This window comes from Pseudophryne corroboree, chromosome 2 (genome assembly GCF_028390025.1).
Source record: "Pseudophryne corroboree isolate aPseCor3 chromosome 2, aPseCor3.hap2, whole genome shotgun sequence".
Lineage (NCBI taxonomy): Eukaryota > Metazoa > Chordata > Amphibia > Anura > Myobatrachidae > Pseudophryne > Pseudophryne corroboree.
This window is the reverse complement of record NC_086445.1, coordinates 476,909,463-476,923,233: the sequence shown is the minus strand read 5'-3', so window position 1 is coordinate 476,923,233 and position 13,771 is coordinate 476,909,463. Positions and strand designations below refer to the sequence as shown.

The window sequence follows — 13,771 nt, the reverse complement described above, 5'->3', positions numbered from 1 at the left end:
ATATTGCCGAGTTTTAGCCGTGTCAACCCGGGTCGAGCTGCAATGTGAAAGCACCATAGTGAATTTACCGGGTCCAACAACAAAAGGAAGTATCCTACACGGTTCGGACCCAGTTCATTTGGCAGTGTGAAAGCCTCAGACCCAGTATATTCAACCCTGGAATCTTAAAAAGGAGGTGATAGGCTGTCTCCCTGCATGATGTCACCAGCCTGAACCCGGAAACAACAGGCAGCACTTTGTAAACAGTGGATGAGCTTTTATACAGCATTCACAGTGCTTTTAAAATATGGCAACTTGGAGTGATAACGAAGTTAGGGAGTTGTTGAGGCTTAGAAGAGAGGCTGAAATCACCAAGCAAATTACAGGCACTGTAAAGGATGCAATAACCTATAAAAACACAGCTGAGACTATCACAAAGTCTCTACAGACATGTGCTCTGTCAGCCATTATTGCTGCACTGCTCAGAGCACTCCCCAGCCCCTCCTTTCACTGTAAAACATCATATGTGATACAGAAAAGTCCATTTAAAGTGACATCACACTGTTTTAAATGGGTGAACCGGCTTCAGTATGAAAGGCACCAACCTGGGAATAACCTGGTAATAAGCCGACTCCAAAATGCAATGTGAAAGGGGTATAGCTTGTTAAGACCCGGGTCGGACACCTATTCAAAAGCCGTGTCCTTACCGCGTTTGCGATGTGAAAGCGGTAGTAGTAAAGGAGTCTGAGATCGCCTAAAATGCGGATTGCAGGACAATCTTAGACATTTGTTTGAAAAGACAATCATTTATAAGGCAAAACCATGCCTTGTAAGTGATTGTCCATTTAAAAAACATCTGAGATCGTCCGGCAAACCGCACCTTCAGTGATCTCAGGCTCCATTACTTCCTGCTGTATATGTTGCTTAAAACATTCTGAAAAGTTAACAGTTAACTTACTATCGAAGTTGCTTCTCTACCAAGCTGGATAAGTCTCCCTAGAGCATGGGTCTTCAACCTGCGGCCCTCCAGCTGCTGTGGAACTACACATCCCAGCATGCCCTGCCACAGTTTTGGTATTAAGGCATGCTAAAACTGAGGCAGGGCATGCTGGGATGTGTAGTTAGCAGCTGGAGGGCCGCAGGTTGAAAACCCATGCCCTACAATCTTCATCAGAGCAGTACTTCACATTTGTCAAATAAATCATGAAAAAATTCTAGTCTGCATAATATTGCAAGAAAGATTTTTGTTTGTATTTGCTCCCATTCAATGATCAGCTCTCGGGAGAAGGCTCCGCCTCTCTTCTTGTCTGCTCCAGTATCATCCACTGCATTTTTACTATTGTATGTTCTGTACAACACTTGTTTGTTATATGTCTTACCTACTGTCTTATGTACAGTATTACAGTTCATGCTATTCTTCCATAAATGTTTTATTTTAAAATCCTGTATTTTTGCTTTATATTTTGCATGTTAGTCCTCTTCATCTTTGTACTATGCTGTCATTCCCCACAGCAGTTGTTTTTTGTGCTATATAAACAATGTTAATTTTATTTATAAGACAGCTCCATCATAAAAGGGAAGAAACATTGCTACATTATTAATAATAATATTAATACTGACTACAGTAATGTGCATGTGTATTAATACCTGTTAGCTGTCCCTGTTTTCATGGGACAGTCCTGTATGGGGGCAACACTGACAAGTTAAAAGGGAGTTATTTTGATAAAATATAGTGTTGCTGGATAAATCACTCCTGGCATTTAGCAAGCTATAGACATGTCTTTCTCCACACATACAGTAGTAGTCTATAAGGTGTATATGTGTATTAATAGTCAGTATAGAGTTTTTGACAAAGTGACCATTGTAAATAGTACAATCACCTGAGTACTGCTCTAGACAATGTGCCTGGTGCACAGTTTGAGTTACTGAAAATTGGGTATATTTTGTTCCAAAGAAGTGCAGAGAACATGGGGGTAATTCCAAGTTGATCGCAGCAGGATTTTTGATAGCAATTGGGCAAAACCATGTGCACTGCAGGGGAGGCAGATATAACATGTGCAGAAAGAGTTAGATTTGGGTGGGTTATTTTATTTCTGTGCAGGGTAAAAACTGGCTGCTTTATTTTTACACTGCAAATTAGATTGCAGATTGAACACACCCCACCCAAATCTAACTCTCTCTGCACATGTTATATCTGCCTCCCCTGCAGTGCACATGGGCCCTCATTCCGAGTTGTTCGCTCGGTAAAAATCTTTGCATCGCAGCGATTTTCCGCTTAATGCGCATGCGCAATGTTCGCACTGCGACTGCGCCAAGTAAATTTGCTATGCTCTTAGTAATTTTACTCACGGCTTTTTCATCTTTCTGGCGATCGTAATGTGATTGACAGGAAATGGGTGTTACTGGGCGGAAACAGGCCGTTTTATGGGCGTGTGGGAAAAAACGCTACCGTTTCCGGAAAAAACGCAGGAGTGGCCGGAGAAACGGAGGAGTGTCTGGGCGAACGCTGGGAGTGTTTGTGACGTCAAACCAGGAACGACAAGCACTGAACTGATCGCAGATGCCGAGTAAGTCCGAAGCTACTCAGAAACTGCTACGAGGTGTGTAATCGCAATATTGCGAATACATCGTTCGCATTTTTAAGATGCTAAGATTCACTCCCAGTAGGCGGCGGCTTAGCGTGAGCAACTCTGCTAAAATCGCTTTGCGAGCGAACAACTCGGAATGACCTCCATGGTTTTGCCCAATTGCTAACAAAAATCCTGCTGCGATCAACTTGGAATTACCCCCATTGTATATACTTGCATACTGTGCTGTATATGCAGAGTTATATGCATCTGGGCATGAAACAGGAATATATATATATATATATATATATATATATATATATATAGATATATATATATGCACATGGTTTGCTACTAGACATTATAATCAGCATGCACCTATTCTAGATGCAAAAGATCTACTGATACTCGTATAGGTGTACTTTCAAAAGACCCCATTATACAACCCAGTTCAACCTATTTGGTCATAAGCTGAGATGCGATCAGAATGCCTGTGTATGGCCCACACTGGAGTGCGCTCATTCTCAGAGAATCCGTGGAACAAATTTGCAATATACACGTACAATATGTACGTTCAACTATGCATACAATATGTCTTTTTTCTGTATCGTTTTGTATCTATTCCTATTGCATAGCTTGCAACAGCAAAAACTCTTAAGCATGGCAAAATAGCAGTGCCTGGGAATCCTTAGTCTGCTGCTTCCCCTTCATTTTGTTATTTCATCATTGCTTTATTCAATAAAAAAAATAGACTGTAAATACTGTATGCAACCACTAAAACATAAAATAATGGCAAATCGATAGAATATACATACTGTACAATAGGAATAAAAAGAACAAAACACACATGTGACTTTGGTGCACTGCCAAATTTTATTTTCCCATGTATTTCTTTAGGAAAAAAATTGACATAAATGGTGGTTAAATTCAAGACATACATGTCTTATATAAGAAGAACCTTCTATATGCACCTATTCATTCTGCTTAGGAATAAAGTACTCCTAGAAATTTGTCCCCTGGTTTATGCAGATGTTCATTGTCCTCCATACTAGATGGCATCTGTAACCTCCTTTAACACAGGTGAGTGTTCTTCTGCCATTACACTCAATGCATTCTCCCAAATAACAAAAACAAACAAACATATAAATCAAATAAAAAGGCAGTATTCCTATAGTGTAAAGGTTTCTGCAGAATATTAATGTCTTATTATTTTGAAAATATATAAATCCCATCCTGGTAAACTGAAATGATGAAATAAATGCATGTTGGTATATAATAAAATAAAGATACATATATATAAGGTTTATGGTTTTGTTTGAAGACATCCTAATACAAGAACTCTTCAGACTGAACGTCACACGGGTGAAACACTGACTCATAGAATCAAGGATTCATTTTTGAATGGATTAGCTAAGTATTTCTTATTTTTAAGGAAAAGATTAGTTTTCCTACAATTAAGCAGAATCAATTTCTGTGGTGACATGACAAATAGAATGTAGTGGCACTTATCAAATTGGCCAAATAAACCTTAAATATACTGGGCTTGAAAGCATGTGTCAGTAACAGGACCTTCAAGCTACATACTCCATGTCCTTATTCCCGAAGCTGTTCCTTTTAGGTATACTGTATATTTCATTTTCATTAGCTGGCCTTCTCAGTTCATGGACCATTTCAGAGATGGCTACTTCCCCTATCTTTTTGCCATAGCATGGCATCGCCCAGATTAGCAATGATTAACTGCTCAAATCCCCTGAGAAAAATCTTGTCACATTTGAAGTGCTATTTTAATGTTGTTTTTGAGCATTCCTATGTTTGCTAAACACATTCATATAGTTGTACTGACAACTATGTGCAGGTTTTGTATTAGTATTATAGGAAATATAGAACTCCCAATTTGAAAATATATTTGTGACACTCAATCCACGACTTTGCCCTGTTACTCTAAATTTCACTTCTTTTTGGTTTTAAATGGGCATTGCTTAACATAATACATTTTGCCCCATAATTGTAATATCTTCCATTGCATTCATCAGGATTTCCTCAGCTTGGCCACTTATTATTTTTCTGTGTTTATTAAATTTGAAATGTTGCAGAAACCCAACAGTTTGTTTTTTGTAATTCACAAAGAACCAGTTCTGTCTGGAGGGTCTTCATCTTTTCTCCTGGAATCCAGTACAAGGATGTTACATATCTAAGTATGGAAATATATTTAGTGGTTTGGTATGTTGGAGGCCAAGTAACGTTTTTTTTCTCCATCCCACAGAATACACAGACATAGCTAGACAACATGCTCCTCCATCTTGGCCAAATGTGCACGTGTTTTGGATGAAAGCGAAGAAGAGAAAGACAGATAAGCCAATGTCTTAAGTGAACGACTCTTGGAATGGAAGCAGGAAAATAGGTGAGTGGCAGTGTATGGGTTTGAATACATTAATATAGAGACATAAAAGGGAAACATTATCCCATTTCCTGTGTTTTGGAGAAAACAACAGACCTCATGGGTGCAAGTTTGCTCACCTTGTCCATTACAACAGCCCACTAAATCCTAAGGTTATGCCATGTCTCTGACCCTCCTGATGTAGTCTTTGAGTTCGTGTGGGTCCCTTAGTCCCATATCTCGGCATACCCATTCAAGATCACATTCCTCTGAACCTGGTACTGCATCATAAACACTACCTTCACTAGGCAAACTAGTAAAGGTAGTAAATTTCACTCGCTTTCGCTTGGATGTTGGAGAAGAACTCAATGGGTCCTCACTTGCTTCCCTACTTGAACCCCCACCACCAGAGGAACCATCTCCACGTCCGTGAGATTGGCTTTGCACACTAGCCTGTGAACTGCTGTTGCTACTACTTCCTCTTGCTTCCCCTCTACAGCATGTAGAATGATGTGGAGGTAGAGTCCCAGATTCCAAAGGGTTGCCAGGACTTTCAGGTTGTGGTGATAATTCTCCTCGAGCCCTAAGAGGCTGTCCATTTCCCAGGAAAACCCAGTGATGGGAATGATCGGGATTAGCCTGGCCCTCTGGTGGAACCCTTTTATGTCTATATTTCAGGACAAAAACAATACAATTTATGAGGAAGACCAGTATGGCAAGGCAGAACACTCCAAGGAGAGCATACATTCCAATCTCTAGGTCTGTAAGCCCTCGTGTTAGCTGGGGATACACAGTAGGAAGTGGTAAGGGATATTCCCCTGGACCATGTGAACTGTGTTCTTCAACCAGTGTGGATTGAGTTGTCATAGATGTTGTTCCTGAAGTCTCCTTGTTTTCCTGCACAGGGAAATGTGGAGGAATGTCAGTCATTAATTTTCCATGTTCACCTTCCCCGGCTAGTTCATTTGAGCCGAAAACAACATGAACTAGAGCTGTTGCTGTGGAAAGAATACTCTTCCGCTTTGTTTTCTGGCAGCTTTCATTTATTATCATTTCTGCTCTCAGCAAGGACCCTTTTCCTTGCTCCTCTCCAGCTATCACAAGAGGAAATGCACGTTCTGGGCTTACATACACAACTCGTTCATCCAGGCTACTCAGAACCAAGGTGTAATCTTTTGGATCATAGAGTGACAATGGTGCTGAGGTTCCATCACTGAATGTGAGCCAAAGGTTCATTAGAGCTTCCTATAAAAAGAAAAGCAAAGTCTAATTAGAACTAATACTTATAAAACTGACCATCCTGCCATTAACCTTACTAATTATAATCTAAAGCATAAGTATATCCTGAAAAATATTTGAAGGTGTAGTCTATCTCACAGTAATATAAAAATATCCAATTTTTTAAAAGAAAATACACATAAAATATTCTCTTATAGTTTTCACAATATATATACAATAAGATGATAATATGTATGATATGTATTTTTATGTACAATAAGAAAACTGATTACAAATATATTAATTAATCCATTTTTGCGTATGTATGTTTTTCTTCACCATCTCTTCCATAAATGAACATATCTAGTGTTCATGAATCATAAGTATACAATCTTAAAAGCTAAGCACTGTATATATGTTCTACACTAACAAATATATTTAAGAAATGTACGTAAAGGTAAAGTCTTTCCAGATACATCATTACTGCTTTCTCTAGTCTCTGTGTAGTACTGCAATAATAGTACTATCAGTAATGTAGCACACACTTATCTCTCCGTCAGTCTGAAAGCTGCAGCGTCACAGCAGACGTCTCTAACCTCCAAACATGCTTCTTTATTTGAATTCCCTAATGGACACTTGTGTACCACACAAGGCTGGAAGTGTTGCCGCCACGTAATATATGTGTAGCTGCTGTGCAGCGGTGCACAGATTATTTCATTTTTAACTTTGAACCAGTCAGCCGGGAGCTGGAACAGATGGTGTCTTTTACAAGATAAGATTCATTTGCCCTAAAAAAAGGAACGTCTTGGCTAATACAAGAATGTTGGCAACATATAGTACGCCATCCAGCCTTATCTTTATCTTCTGACTGGCATGTACTGTATTCAAATTTACCCTTTACCTTCCAGTAGTATGATGTACAAGAAAAGACAAAAAGTTTACAAGAAGTGACATTATTTATTTATGAAAAGTCTAAATAAATAACAACAGTTGTTGTACAATTGAAAAATCTCAGCAGTGAGGTTTTTTATTATTTATACTATTTTACTTTTTGCTCCTAAATTACATGATACTGCTTTCCATGGCTATTAGTTCTAGGTCTGACTTTTTCAGCCTATATACAGGTTGAGTATCCCATATCCAAATATTCCAAAATACGGAATATTCCGAAATACGGACTTTTTGGTGTGAGACTGAGATAGTGAAACCTTTGTTTTTTGATGGCTCAATGTACACAAACTTTGTTTAATACTCAAAGTTATTAAAAATATTGTATTAAATGACCTTCAGGCTGTGTGTATAAGGTGTATATGAAACATAAATGAATTATGTGAATGTACACACACTTTGTTTAATGCACAAAGTTATAAAAAATATTGGCTAAAATGACCTTCAGGCTGTGTGTATAAGGTGTATATGTAACATAAATACATTCTGTGCTTAGACTTAGGTCCCATCACCTTGATATCTCATTATGGTATGCAATTATTCCAAAATACGGAAAAATCCGATATCCAAAAATCCTCTAGTCCCGAGCATTTTGGATAAGGCATACTCAACCTGCAATAACCTAAAAATGCAGGAACCAAATGAAAGTTTTTGGAATCTGCAATGACAGCAGCTATAATATAAAGTGAACTTATTGATAGATTGCTTATGGGTATGGGCCACAGAATGTGCTGCCACATCCTCCTCCTCACACACAGGGGCTGATTCTGAGGTGCATGCAAAGGGACTGTATATCATGGTCTATTTACAAAGCCTTGGATGGAGGTAAAGTGGCTGGAGATAAAGTACCAGCCAATCGACTCCTGTCATTTTTCAAACCCAGCCTGTAACATGGTAGTTAGGAACTGATTGGCTGGTACTTTATCTCTGTCCAAAGCTTATTAAATAGACCCCATAAGAAACGCTATATGCTCCACAATATGACCTCAGTAAGGCATGACCATGCCCCAATTAAGGTGGAACTCAGGGTCTGATTCTGATTTGTACTTCACTGCACAGCCGCATGGAAGTGACTGTGCAATATTGTACAAATAAGAAGCAAATGCAGCAGGAGGTGTCTGTAGGAAATAGACGCCTCCTGCATTCACCTGCGATCCAAGTGCTGCCTCCATAAACAAAGCATCAGATCACCATCGCGGCCATCGGGTAATTACTATGGTTGCAGCATTCGGTCAGACTGAGTAAACTGAAGCCCAGCACGCCTAAAAAACAAGGGTGATGCCCCCCCGTTTTGTAAAAAGGAACCAGTCGTGGTCCCCACCCCGCCTCCCCAAATGCCACAGCATGTCAATCATACCGCAGCTAAGGGGGTGTGTGAGCGATATGTGATTGGAAATGTTATGAGCCCTGGGTGGAAAACATTTCTGCTGTCTATGAAACATTTTCAGGATCTATACAGTACAGATTCACAAGTAATAGGGGAAAACATTCTGGGAGTTGCCTTCTCAGGTGAATGCAGGAGGCGTCTATTTCCTTTTTCTTCTCATCCTCAGGTATGTTTAAATCTCACCATGTAATCTGCCTATTGCTATCTGCACCTATGCAAATCATCTCTATTTCAAATGTATGTTCAAATCTCACCATGTAATCTGCCTATTGCTATCTGCACCTATGCAAATCATCTCTATTCCAAATGTATGTTCAAATCTCACCATGTAATCTGCCTATTGCTATCTGCACCTATGCAAATCATCTCTATTCCAAATGTATGTTCAAATCTCCCCATGTAATCTGCCTATTGCTATCTGCACCTATGCAAATCATCTCTATTCCAAATGTATGTTCAAATCATTTGTTAGACAGTTTTGTGATTTATGCTTTTGTTTGTAATTTAAAATACCTGTGTTTCAAAGCTTGGTCAGTGCCGCATATTTAATTAAGGCTGACTGGGCTGGTGTTTGTTTAGTCAAACACTGTGTAATGTAACACCTTTGATTAGTGGGACATTTGCCTCAGCTGTAGTTGGGTCAATTTCCCATAGTATATCTGTAACTTCAACCATGCACAGCTGTGCATGTCAGCTGTGCATTCCAATACTCAAAGCGTTCCTTTCTCTAAGCGTTTTGAAAATGAACAGTTAAAAAAACAGATGAACAAACATTGAACAGCATCAAGAAAGAAATCTGGAACATTATGTGGCCTCTCCTCACCTCTGCCATGAGAACACCAGGACCAATGCCTACTACTTCTCTGTCCAAGAACATCATGACTGCCCCCGGGACTACCCCTCAAGCTGAGCAGGGAACTGAGGGACGTGCGCATCAGGACCAGACTTTGCTGGGTCAGTTCCATTGGACATTAGTGTGCGCCCCACATTCTCACACCCACCCGCACTGCTCTCATGAGACCAGGACAGTTATCTTTTTCACAAAATAATGTTAGTACAGTTTTCCTGCAAATGTGTCTTTCTCTTCTCTTTCTTCTTACACGGTACTTCGACCCCACTGTGTGCTATTCCCGTAATGTGTACCTCCATTGGTTGCACACCCTGCCAGCAGTAACCTACGAAGTGCGCCCCACATGGCTGCCTCGGATGGTTCCTCTGTGGGCGGGGTGTGTTTCATGTGGATCTTTCCATGCAGGGTATAGCATACTCCTACACACGTGTCAGTTCTCCCATACATGCATTTGGCCCCTGTATGGCTCATCTCCCACTGTGTAACCTTTGTAGTGCGCCCAACATGGCTGCCTTATCTGGTGCGCTTGTGGATGGGATGAAAAATGCGTGGACCTGATGTTTTTATTGGAACCCTACTCTGAACTTAAGGACTCTGCAATCTCCCCATTTTGTGTTCTCTTCTAGGGTTGGACTATTCCACCCTGGGTAATCCTACGCAGTACGCCTAAGATGGCTGCCGCACCTGGTGCCTTGTGAGGGTGGAATACACAACCCCTGGAGGTTATTACCCAAAATGCCTACACCAATCATGCATTATTCTTTCTGTGTCTTTGTCTGTGTGGTTTATCTTTTGATGTAATACTTAAATCTTCTGTATTATGTGCATTGTGTGAGTTCTAGTTGGCGCCGCGGATGGCTGCCTTGGTGCTGTTCTGCCAAGCAGCCTTAGTTTTTAGTCTTAAATGTATAATATGTCTACTGTACAGTTGCATATGTGCAGTATGAACTCATATGTGTAGTGTTTGTAATGTATGCTACGTTTTTCCTCCTTCATGTTGCTGCTTGGCGATGCACTGTACCACAAAGAATTCCTAGTGTACGTGAGTACACCTGGCCAATAAAGCTGATTCTGATTCTAAATTATATTTTATTCTAACATACTGTATGACTACATACAATATCTGTAAATTAGGGGCGTTTACTCGGAGTAAACTTAAGTATTTTCCCGTACCCAGTAATCCTTAACAGGGGCAAATGCAGGATTTCTGCAGGGAAAGGGGGGGATTTTTACAGCAATTGTCGTCAGCCCAAGAAGCATGCATAATTAGCATGCAACAAGCATTAGTCTGCCCCAAACAAAGTGCAATTTAAGTAATACAATACTTCAGACAGTTGCAGGACCAATGATCTCAGTAACCTACTGTGCTTACCAGATTCTCTCTCTGGTGCGATGACTGAGCACTCAGATCCACAGACACACACACACAGCAGAATTGGCAGGAAAATCTGCCACTGGGCATGTACAGCAGCACTATTCCACCCTTTATACTGCATGTAGTGGCTGCTGGCCAGGCTGTGGGGAAGGGAGCTTCCAAGCAGGGCCAAAACTAGGATTATTGTCACCTGGGGCAAGGCAGTAATTTGGCGCAACCCCCCTTACCTCCCACACCACCACCAACACCAATTGTGTTTTTTAATTTACCTGTATATAATGATCCCATAACCTGCAGGTTAGAGGGTACCAGCTTCCACTCTTATATCAGAAATAGTCCCACCTCTCATATAATATACAGTAATGACCCCATATAATATACAGACACCTCACTTATAACAGAGAGACAACCTTCAAGTCCATACAGAGGTGTCACTGTTCCCAGTGACACCCAGTGCGGGAAGAAATGGTAAATGCGCGGTGGAGTTACGCTCTGTAAAAAGGGGTGTGGCCCCGCTGCAAGGGTGTGTGGCTTCGCGGCCCAGACCCCTGTTTCGGCACTCCAGGGGTGCCGGAGATCAGTGTAAGTGCAGTGCTGGCTCCTGCACAGTGACAGGATCAGGGTGCTGCACGTAATGTCACAGTGCAGCACCCTGCTCCTGTCACTGAAGAGGAGTCGGCACTTTGGTGTTACCCATTGGCGGGTGACACCCAGGTGCGAGGCGCACCCCCGTTGTAATGACATTGAGTCCATATAATATATAGATACACCGCCCTTACAATGTAGAGACACCCACTGTATAATACAGAGACAACCTCCATATAATATACATACACACCACCCCTAAAATGTACAGATATACCCAGATGTGGCGGGTGACTGGATAGTCTGAGGGGAAGATGTAGTGGGTAACACGGTGAGAAAATATAAGGGGCAGATGTGGTGGGTGACAGCACAGAGTCTGTGGGGCAGATGTGACAGGATAGTCTACGGGGAAGATGTGGTTGGTGACGGTATAGACTGTGGGTAGATGTGGTTGGCGAAAGGGAAGAATCTGTAGGGCAGGTTTGGTCACAGCACCCCAGTCCCTTCAATGATCACCTCTCACAGCACCACCCCCAAATGATCACCTCTTACAGCACCCCACCCCCCAAATGATCACCTCTCACAGCACACCCCCCCCCCAAATGATCACCTGTGACAGCACCACCAAACCTCAACCCCTTTAATGATCACCTCTGAAGGCTCCACCACCCCCAACCTGTCACAACTGAGGGCCTGAGCTGACGGGAGGCAGCCTCAGTTGTAGGGGCTGAGATGTACCGGAACCTGGGAGGTTGTATCAGACCCCTGGACATGTAAGTAACATAAATAATAACTGCCCGAAGGCGTGACCACGACAACTTGGATAAAAGTCAATGATGTTTATTATGACAACTCCGCAACACAGCAGCAGTAAAAGAAAAACGTAAAAGTCAGCAAAGAATAAATACAGTTCCTGGGTACTACAGGATGGCAGGAGCCACAGGGCACTGGTAGTGTGAGATAGTTCTTATGATCTTCTAGATGGAAAGTCCTTACCAGGCCCGACTGTAGCAATGGAGATAACCCAGGATTGTGCCAGCTGGTGTTCCAGGAAAAGCTGGGTTGCTGAAGATAAAACAGCTGCTGTGGATACTGGCTGGAACCAGACTGTTGTTAGCACGGAGTGGATACTGGCTGGAACCAGTTAAATAATAAATGAACTTGGGAGCGATGAAATATGAACTGAAATGTAGAACTTGAGAGCGGAGAAATAATAATACCGGTGGAGAGTGGTAAAGTGTAGAAAGGACACCGGCCCTTTAAGGAAAGCTGTACTCTGCTGGAAGCTGAGCTGGAAGCAGGTAATGTTGTAGCTGGAAACAGATGAATCCACAATGGATTGGAGAGTCAGGCTACACCGCAGGTGGAATGCTGGTGCGGGTCTCTATGGTGGAAGTCTTGAGACAGGAGCTGGAACCTGGAAGACAATCACAGGAGAGAGACAAACAGGAACTAGGTTTGACAACCAAAGCACTGACGCCTTCCTTGCTCAGGCACAGTGTATTTATACCTGCAGCAAGGAAGGGATTGGCTAGGCAATTATGCAGATTATCAATACTGAGAACAGATTGGTGGAAATGATCAGCTGACAGAATCCAAGATGGCTGCGCCCATGCAGACACTTGGAGGGAAGTTTGGTTTGTAATCCATGTGGTAATGAAAACAGTAATGGCGGCGCCGGCCACCGGAGACAGGAGGCGCCAGGCTAACAGATGCACATCCAACCACGCGGACACAGCGGAGGCCGCGGCTGACGTAATCGCCACTCAGACACTCTGCATGCAGAAGTTCAGGGACGGCGGCGGAGGCCGCGGGAGACGCCATGCCAGGTGTAATATGGCGTTTACTGTGACAGCGTCCCAGAGTGACAGGAGAGGATACAGGAATGTACACATCAGGATAACAGATGGGATCCGGTCCTGGAGCGCTGAGCCAGCCTTAGGAGGCATCTGATGGGTAAGAAATGGCGTCCAGATACCCGGATCGTGACAGCACCCCCCCCTTTAGGAGTGGCCCCAGGACACTTCTTTGGCTTTTGAGGAAACTTGGAATGGAATCTCCGGACCAAGGCAGGAGCATGGACATCAGAAGCATTGGTCCATGAACGTTCCTCAGGACCATAACCCTTCCAGTCAATAAGATATTGTAGTTGACCGTAACGGTGACGTGAGTCCAGGATCTTGGCCACTTCATACTCAACGCCTCGTTGAGTTTGGACTTTCGGAGTTGGAGGAAGTGAGGAATGAAACCGATTCAAGATCAGCGGTTTCAACAGGGAAACATGGAATGTCCTGGGTATTTTTAAGAAGGGAGGCAACTGGAGTCTGTAAGCAACAGGATTGATGACTTGTTCAATCTTGAAAGGACCGATATAGCGAGGTGCAAACTTCATACTGGGAACTCTTAACCTCAAATTCTTCGTGGATAACCATACCCGATCACCCACCTTGAGAGCAGGAACTGCTCGACGCTTCTTATCCGCAAA

At 42.3% G+C, this 13,771-nt stretch overlaps 1 protein-coding gene across 1 annotated transcript in view; it reads right to left on the bottom strand.

Annotated features, from left to right (window-relative positions):
- Positions 1-3,396: 3,396 nt before the first annotated feature.
- TMEM132E (transmembrane protein 132E) overlaps positions 3,397-13,771 on the bottom strand; it is a 733,604-nt gene continuing 723,229 nt past the window's right edge. The window contains exon 9 of the mRNA XM_063953835.1: positions 3,397-6,168. Within this exon, the coding sequence (XP_063809905.1) occupies positions 5,098-6,168 (1,071 nt within the window). The 3' untranslated portion in view covers positions 3,397-5,097. The remainder of the gene's footprint in view (positions 6,169-13,771) is intronic.